We start from the raw sequence: 9,698 nt of genomic DNA on the forward strand, positions 1-9,698 counted from the left end.
CAGTTGGGCATCAGCCATGCCAAGGTACCATGATAGCAGCTGCTGGGCATCAACGAAAGGTCACAGATAAGCTGCTGGAGGGTGCAGGGTGGTATAGAATGGTTGCTCATAAAGCTTCTTAACATATTCTTCTTCTTCTTTCTTCTTTCTTTCTTTCCTCTCCTTCTCCTTCTCCTTCTCCTTCTCCCTTCTCCTTCTTCTTCTTCTTCTTCTTGAGATGGAGTGTCACTTTGTTACCTAAGCTGGAGTGCAGTGGGGCAATCTTAGCTCACTGCAACTTCTGCCTCCCAGGTTCAGGTGATTCTCCTGCCTCAGTCTCCCGAGTAGCTGAGATTACAGGCACGTGCCACCACACTCAGCTATTTTTTTTTTTTAAATTTGTAGTAGAGACAGGGTTTCATCATGTTGGTCAGGCTGGTCTCGAACTTCTAATCTCAAGTGATTCACCCTCCTCGGCCTTCCAAAGTTCTGGAATAACAGGTGTGAGCCACCACGCCCCACCTGAAGAGTTTAAATGAGAGCCAGGTCCTCATAGATGGTGACTTCTGGGCGTTCTCAAACGGTACAAGGGCAGAAGAAGCTCCTTCAGGCCTCTTTTATAAGGACAATAATACCATTCATGAGGGTGGAGCCCTTGTGTCCTTATCACCTTCCAAGAACTCCACCTTTGAATTCCATCACATTGGGGGTTGTTTCAACATGTGAGTTTGGAGGAGGCACAAACATTCAGACCACAGCACACAGTCATTCCCACATTTGTTTTATCAGTATTTCATAATTGCTCTAATAATTTCTATGCCTGTTATGAAACTGTCCCCAAAAAGCACCATAATTTTACATCTAAATGCATTTTTTGGAGATAAGTGGAAGTTCAAAATCAATTCCTAGATTTATTCAAAGCAAATATTCTAGTAAATGTTTATTCCCTAGAGTGAAAAAAAGTAGGTATAAATTATTCAGGGGAAGGGCAGGCTCACTTATAACTTATTATTCCAGATGATAGACTCATGGCAGAATTGTCTAGGTGTATGTTTTACTGTGGAGTATTAGACTTTGTGTACTTGGAAAGAAGAGTTTAAAGATACTGCAACATGCCTGACATTTGAAAGTTTTGAAAGTACTGATATATGGATCCTTAGGTAAAATATGCAGTTTATTAAAGTGTTTTTTTTTTTTTTAACACATCATAAGACAGAGTGTGAAGAAATAACAGGAAACAAACTTATGCTACAGATCACTTTAAAATCCAAGACAAATAACACTGTGCTCCTAGTGTGTATCTTGGGATCAGTCCATATTCAACCTTAATCGCTTATAACTTTGACAACAACAGTCACAATGTGAAGAGAAATCAGCATCAGAATTAATAATTTCAGTCATAAAGCAAACATTCACTCACCCACAGTCAAGAGATTTTACACACAAGGGCCTGAAAATAGACCCAGGTCTCTAAGAGAAAGACTGTAAATGGCACAGGTTCTCTCGCTAACTCTCCATTGCCTAGAGTATTAATAGAGGTTTTGTATATAATGAATTGGCATTACTGCCTGATGTGAATAGGCAGATGGTGCCTATAATCATAATCATAGTTTTAATAAAAATTATAATACTAACTATAACTATGGAGCTCTTAACTTATGTCTATTACTATGCAAAGTACTTTGTATAACTTATCTACTTCCTGCCCACATAACCAGCAAAATAGGTACTACTGCTACCCCCACTTATAAAAAAGAAAACAGATGTTTGGAGAGTTTATAGACTTGGCCAGAAATGCAGAAAAATGGGCAGAACCATGACCAAAATTAGGGCTGCTAGACTCCAGAATCTGAGCTCCTCAAGCAGATTGATGAGCATATGGTGTGTATGTGTTAGCAGCTGAGAAACTTGGGAAGAGTTAGAAAATGCTAAAAAAGAAAGTGATGTCTGAGGATAAATACTTCCTTTTTCACAGAAGATACTGGCAGAATTGGCACATCCACTGTGCCCCACGCGAGTTTCTTTTATTATGGGTTGATACTTGTGAAGGCAAGCAGCCACCTAAATATCATCACCACCCTCATTGAATGAGCTCCCAACTTGTGTTTGGCAGGCAAGGACATGCTAGGACAAGAGGAAGCACAAATGCAGCTGTAGAAAGATGTTTTTCCTTTGTGTAAAAAGGCCCACATGCATTTTGATCACTAGTGTTAAAAATCCAGCTTATATATACATTTAAGTATAGTAAATTTTAAAAAAAGATATGGTGTTACCTATCTCACAAAGAGTTAACAATTAGGCTGCAGGAAAAGTAGGAATGTAGCTGGAAGTCAGGAAAAACTCAACTTAGATATTGTCATGATTCTCTTTCTCTTGCACCTCTGCTTTCCTTTGTGTCATTTTCGGTGTGCTTTTTGCTTCATCTATAAGGTAGAATGACGTGGCCACTAAGAGCTTCTGATTACAGTACCTTGGGATGAGATCAATTCCACTTTACATTATTGGGGAAGAATGCTGATTGGCACTGTTTGGGCAAGTGCCCACCCTAGAATAATTAACTATAGACTTGTTTATTGAAGGTTTTGCATAGATTAAGTCTAGCTCCAGAGTTTCTTCCCAAGTGGAAGTGTCAGTGAACGGGAGACACTCTATCTAGAAATCTGACGCAACTCTGAAGTTTCTGGAAGCACAAACCAATCCCCTGCTCTGGTGGGTCTCCGGAAGTCTTGTCAGGGCTTTCAAGATTAGGTATTTCCAACAGATGCTATAACCCTCCACCCATCACCAGCACCACTACAGAGAATGACCACCACCCACCACTCTTGTCCTTATTGCTTTTGCAAAAGCTTGACATTTGACAGCAAAACATTGCGTTTGGCATTTTCCTATAATATTCCTATGGCACAAGTTGGTAGACTTGCCTATCAAAGATATGGATTCCTGATACCTGAGAAGATAAAAGAGAAAGTGCCCAAAACAGGTAAGGTACAGTAGTAGTTGTATTTCTGGTAAGACTTGGAGTGTGGACATTGTCTGTTCTCTGTCTCTCTGTCTCTCCCTCCCTCCCATCCTTTGTCCTCTCTCTTCTTCCTAACGTTCAACTTTCCTCTCCCTTTCCCTGAAATGGCTTCCTAAATTCCTTGAGCTTATTTTCTGTATTCTGTCAAAGCAGCCCCAATGATAAGGAGCAATATTCCTTCAATTTTTGTAAGTGAGTTCAAACAACATTTAAATATTGCTGAATACTTAGGAAAGAATTTAGACTAGTAGACAAAGTATTAATATTTAAAGCTATTAAGTTACTTCTGAATTGGTTAATTAGCACGGTTACCTTATTTTCTGTAAAAATGAGACTGAACAAATGTACCACGCATTTTTGTTCCTCTGGGACCTATTAAAATACATAGGCATTTAACTTCTGCAAGATAATAATGTTGCCTGACAATGTCATCCTGACAGGAACACTAAACATCTCTACGAGAATACTCTGCAGATTTCTTAATGCATAATCAAAATTATTGTTACCTAATTAAAGTATGCTTTGGAACATGAACTGAAGGATAAACTACTAGGATAAGAAAGCAGGAAAAAGCAATGTGCTATTTCTTAAGCAAAAAGCCAGAGAGAAAATGCAGTAGAGGATCTTTGCTGATCTAGCAAAAGCTCTTGGTACGTGATATATTATAATGTTGTTAGGCATTTATCTGTCAGGCCAATAAAAAAGTAATCATCGAGGAAAATGTAGTAACCATGGTTCATGCAATAATGTTAAAATATAACTTTTGTACACTTTTGGTTTTCTGCTCATATGCAAGATTTTGTCTAACCCTAAAAGTGCTTCTTTAAGAAATCTAAATTTCTTAAACAATCTAAAGCAAGCTATGGATTTTCACAGCATCAGGATTTTTGCCTAATTAAATAATACTTTGATATTCCCAACAAGCCAATAAAATAACAGAATTTTAAAGGATGCCAAGGAGATTGAAGGATCTGTGACCTGTCCTATTATAATCAGTGCTTAATGAATGGCTATTTATTATCCTATCGATATCACTCTGCATGAGGTTAAGCCATTTGATTGTATTTTTCCATGTTCTACGTTGCATTAAAAATACATTGTGCCAGACCCCTGGTGCTGTGAAATTTATTCCATCAGTGCATAGGTTTGACCAGACAAGTGCTTTGAATATACTGATGAATATTTCTCTAACTGTCATTACATGACCTACCTCCAATTTACATGCAGACCAGTTGCCAAGGACCCAGCTGTAGCAGGGGGTCACTGGGCAGGTTTTCTGCTGGGTAAGCTCTGTGGGGCATGGCCGTCCTTCTCCTTGGGTTGGCATAATGATAAATCGAGTCCGGCTCATTCGACCTAAAATGATAAGGGAGGTGTCAGCTTTTCAGTTAGTTTGGCCTGGAAAGGGACCTGAAGAACAGAACGTTGCCTTATACATGTAAGTCTTCATTTTAATAGACTGAACTATGTCCTATCCCACTTTTAGTTTTTCTGTCATTTTCATTTAGAGTTCTACAGAGACGCAGGCTATCTAGGTTTTCACAATGCTTGAAGGATCTGAAATTCTGTCTTCTACTTCTTTTAGTCTTCAAAGTACAAACTTTCTATTGTTGCCAAGTAGACTAATCTTGTAAACGCTGGTAGACTGTTAATTCATTTAATAAATATTTATTTATTAAGCTCTAGCATGATCAAGGCATCCTGTAGTGTGCTAGGGTAAAGTAAAATTGCCAGATGTGTCTTCTACCATCAAAGACCTCATATTTTAAGACAGGATTACAAATATTAAATACAAATAGTGAGTACTGCCTCTTCTGTGAGGCAATAAGCATAAGCATGAACATAAGCAAGTAAGGCAAAAATCACACATAGTCCAAATTATCCTAAAAAATTCCCTAGGAAGGTGCCACCCCAAGGTCCCAATAGTGTCTTTCAATTAATTCAAAACAGATAATTTTTTCAGAGGTTTAGAACCAATTTCTTTATTCACTGAGCACAAGATAAAGTTGTTGGCTTGGATGAAGGAACCAAAATGTTTAAAAAACATATGTGCAGATACCAGCCTCCTGTTCTGCAGTGAAAGACAATTGATTAGTAAAACTGGCTCAGGAAACAGCAGTGCTCCCATATCATCTTCTGCCCCCTCCTAGGCATTAGGTCATCAGCTCATCAAGAGGAATAGTGATGGAATAACCTACATTATTGGTTGGTGCTTCTCTCTGTCTCTCTCTTGCACTCGTTCACTCTCACTCTCTCATTCCTACTCACTCTGGTTCTTTCTGATGAAGTACTCAGCACATATAATTTAATTACTACTAGTTATTTATGAATATGATGGACTCTCAATGTTTTTATAAAGTTAATTACGTAATTGTATTTTGTGATAAATGTTAAAAGAAAAACAGGGTTCTGTGGAAGCATGAATTAGAATAGCAGCCCATTTTGAGAAGGAACCAGAGATCACTGCCATGAGTAGTGGAACTTTAAGTAGAAATCTGAAAAGATGCAAGTCAGACATGATGTGCAGAGAGAATGGGCCACACAGAGCGAAGAGATGGTGAGGCACAAAGGATCACATGTCTGAGGACCTGACAGAAGCCAGTGCAGCTGAAGTGGAGAGTGACAGTGCAAAGGGCTTGAGAAAATGTTGTTAAAGCTATTACAAGCAAGTCTTTTAGTTGATGTCAAAGATTCTACATTTATATCCTAAGAGAAATGGAAAGCTAGTGAGGACTTCACTTCTAGATAGAATTCACTTGAAAGCCCTGGATAGAAACAATTACAGATACCTTCAAGTTTAGTGATAAGTAAGGGTGACTCACACTTTCAAAGAACTAGACCTCTTACCGTCCACCAGAATATTATCATAGATTTGGTGGTAAACTAACTCTCTGAGAATATCCTTGAAGAAAACCAGGGGGTTCTAATCACTGGCTTCTAAATTCCTTAAGGTTTATACTACCGTGTCTAACATGGTACTTCACAGACATTAAGTAAAGTGGACTATATGTTTAATTTATATTTTCATAAATTATTGATGTGATATTATGTTATATGCAAATATGTGATGATATAATAGTATCAATACATTGATTGAGCTGGTACCATAGGTTAGGCAATATTTTCAACACTTTGTATGCATGGACTCATTTAATAGTGATAACAACCCAAGAGGAAAATTCTACTGTTCTCCCATATTATAGATGACAAAACTGGGGCTCAGAGAATTTAAGTCACTTGTTTGGGTTTAAAAAACCAAACAAACAAAGTAGGCTGCAGAACAAGATTCAAAGCAGTTTTACTCTAGTAGCTGCTTCACTAATCATGCTGCTGGGTAGACATGAGCAAGACAGCAAAGACAGCTACCTTAGTTAAGTCTTTTTATAGGAGACACACAAGGAAGTTTAGATGGTAGTTGTATTAATTCATTTTCAGGCTGCTGATAAGACATACCCAAGACTGAGAAGAAATAGAGGTTTAATTAGACTTATGGTTCCACATGGCTGGGGAGGCCTCAGAATCATGGTGGGAGGTGAAAGGCACTTCTTACATGGCAGTGGCAAGAGAAAAATGAGGAAGAAGCAAAAGCGGAAACCCCTCAGATGAGATAAACCCATCAGATCTCATGAGACTTATTCACAATTACAAGAATAGCATAGGAAAAACCGGCCCCCATGATTCAGTTACCTCCCCCTGGGTCCCTCCCACAACATGTGGGAATTCTGGAGATACAATTCAAGTTAAGATTTGGGTGGGGACACAACCAAACCATACCATTCTGCTCCCGGCCCCTCCAAATCTCATGTCTTCACATTTCCAAACCAATCATGACTCCCCAACAGTTCCCCACAGTCTTAACTCATTTCAGCATTATCCCGAAAGTCCACAGTCCAAAGTCTCATCTGAGACAAGGCAAGTCCCTTCTGGTTATAAGCCTGTAAAATCAAAAGCAAGCTAGTTGCTTCCTAGATACAATAAGGGTATGGGTATTGGATAAATACAGCCATTCCAAATGGAGAACTTGGCAAAAATAAAGGGGTTATGTGGCCCATGCAAGTCCAAAATTCAGTGGGGCAGTCAAATTTTAAAGCTCCAGAATGATCTCCTGTGACTCCAGGTCTCAATGTCACATCACACTAATGCAAAAGGTGGGTTCCCATGGTCTTGGGCAGTTCCATCCCTGTGGCTTTGCAGGGTACAGCCTCCCTCTTGCTTGCTTTCATGGGCTGGCGTTGAGTGTCTGCAGCTTTTCCAGGCACATGGTGCAAGCTGTCAGTGGATCTACCATTCATGGGGATGGAGAACGATGGCCCTCTTCTCACAGCTCCACTAGGCAGCATCCCACTAGGGACTGTATGTGGGGGCTCCAACCCATGTTTCCCTTCCGCACTGCCCTAGCAGAGGTTCTCCATGAGGGCCCTGCCCCTGCAGCAAACTTTTGCCTGGGCATCCAGGCGTTTCCATATATCTTCTGAAATCTAGGCAGAGGTTCACAAACCTGAATTCTTGACTTCTTTGCACCCGCAAGCTCAACGCCACAGGGAAGCTGCCAAGGCTTGGGGCTTCCACCCTCTGAGGCCACAGCGTGAGCTTTATGTCGGCCCCTTTCAGCCATAGCTGGAGCAGCTGGGACACAGGGCACCAAGTCCCTAGGCTACACACATCATGGGGACCCTGGGCCTGGCCAACAAAACCACTTTTCCTGCTGGGCCTCCGGGCTGTGATGGGAGGGCCTGCCATGAAGTTCTCTGACATGCCGTGAAGACATTTTCCCCTTGGTCTTGGGAATTAACATTAGAGTCCTCATTACTTATGCAAATTTCTGCAGCTGGCTTAAATTTCTCCTCAAAAAAATATGGCTTTTTCTTTTCTACTGCATCGTCAGGCTGCGAATTTTTCTGAACTTTTATGCTCTGTTTCTGTTTTAAAATGGAATGCTTTTAACAGCACCCAAGTCACATCTTGAATGCTTTGCTGCTTAGAAATTTCTTCCACCAGGTACCCTAAATCATCTCTCTCAAGTTCGAAGTTTCACAAATCTCTAGAGCAGGGGCAAAATGCCACCAGTCTCTTTGCTAAAACATAACAAGAGTCACCTTTGCTCTAGTTCCCAACGAGCTCCTCATCTCCATCTGAGACCACCTCAGCCTAAACTTTATTGTTCTTATCACTATCAGCATTTTTGTCAAAGCCATTCTACACATCTCTAGGAGGTTCAAAACTTTCCCACATTTTCCTGTCTTCTTCTGAGCCCTCCAAACTGTTCCAACCTCTGCCTGTTACCTACTTCCAAAGTCGCTTCCACATTTTTGGGTATCTTTCTAGCAGCGCCCCAATGTACTGGTATCAATTTGCTGTATTAATCTGTTTTCACACTGCTGATAAAGACATAACCAAGACTGCAAAGAAAAAGATGTTTAATTGGACTTACAGTTCCATGTGGCTGGAGAGGCCTCAGAATCATAGTGGGAGGCGAAAGTCACTTCTTACATGGCAGTAACAAGTGAAAAATGAGGAAGAAGCAAAAGCAGAAACCCCTGATAAACCCATCAGATCTCGTGAGACTTATTCACTATCATGAGAATAGCACAGGAAAGACTGGCCCCCATGATTCAGTTATCTCCCCCTGGGTCCCTCCTACAACACATGGGAATTCTGGGAGATACAATTCAAGTTGAGATTTGGTTGAGGACACAGCCAAACCATATCAGTGGTAAAATTTCTTTCAGTGATAATATAGGCAAGGGCTCATTCTGCAACTCCAGGCACAGAGCTCTTGCATGGAGTGTATATGTTTACACAGATGTTCTTCCCAGAATCACTCAAATCATACAGGTCAGATGTCATTCACATCAAATGTTGTCCCTGCCAGATGAACACATTTGGCACAAGATTTCACATTCAGTTTTGCTTAAATACTCTTCAAGTTTTATAATAACTTTAATGTTTATTCTCTTGACTGAAATACCTATTATCCTAATGTCTTTATAATTGCAGGCTGTGCCATCCATCTTTGTAAGGATAATGACAATGTGGTGTCACCTTTATCACAGCCAAAGGGGCTCTATTTCATTATAACCAAATAACTTCCAGTTTGTCTTGAATTGATGGCATGCTGAGGGCCAGTACTATAGAACCATTTTATTTATTTCCATTAAGGTGACAGATAAGTTTTGCTGGACGTAAAGGTAGAGGAAATCTAATAAATGCAAAAGAAAAAAATGATGCTATTACTTTTTAAAATAATGAAGTCTCAAGATCATTCATCGGAAGCACAGCCATATGGTTTCTCTAGCTTTTGGTATCCAAACACAAAGAGAAGATTTCCAGACAATGCCTATTACTTCCAAGAATATTTTTTGAAACCAAGGAACATATAGTAAATCTGTATTTTGATGTATTTTGTGTTTAATTGTTTCATGTTAAAGTTCAACAAAAAATATTGCTAATAAATGCATGCAAGTGTAAGAGAAAATTACTAGACCTGATACTTCTGTTGGGTAATTGTTATCTCTATGTTTCTTTTTCTATTTAGGTCAGGGATGTTTTGACTGTATGAGTTAAAGAACCAAAAATGTATCCCTCAAATAAAAAATGTGGATGTTGGCCGGGCGCGGTGGCTCAAGCCTGTAATCCCAGCACTTTGGGAGGCCGAGGTGGGTGGATCACGAGGTCAGGAGATCGAGACCATCCTGGCTAA

At 39.9% G+C, this 9,698-nt stretch overlaps 1 protein-coding gene across 1 annotated transcript in view; it reads right to left on the reverse strand.

The window, feature by feature from the left end:
* THSD7B (thrombospondin, type I, domain containing 7B) overlaps nt 1-9,698 on the reverse strand; it is a 649,627-nt gene that overhangs the window by 32,603 nt on the left and 607,326 nt on the right. Inside the window, exon 21 of the mRNA XM_011966357.1 lies at nt 4,209-4,354. Coding sequence (XP_011821747.1) covers nt 4,209-4,354 — 146 coding nt within the window. The remainder of the gene's footprint in view (nt 1-4,208; nt 4,355-9,698) is intronic.

The sequence above is a fragment of the Mandrillus leucophaeus genome, unplaced genomic scaffold (genome assembly GCF_000951045.1).
Source record: "Mandrillus leucophaeus isolate KB7577 unplaced genomic scaffold, Mleu.le_1.0 Scaffold759, whole genome shotgun sequence".
Taxonomy (NCBI): domain Eukaryota; kingdom Metazoa; phylum Chordata; class Mammalia; order Primates; family Cercopithecidae; genus Mandrillus; species Mandrillus leucophaeus.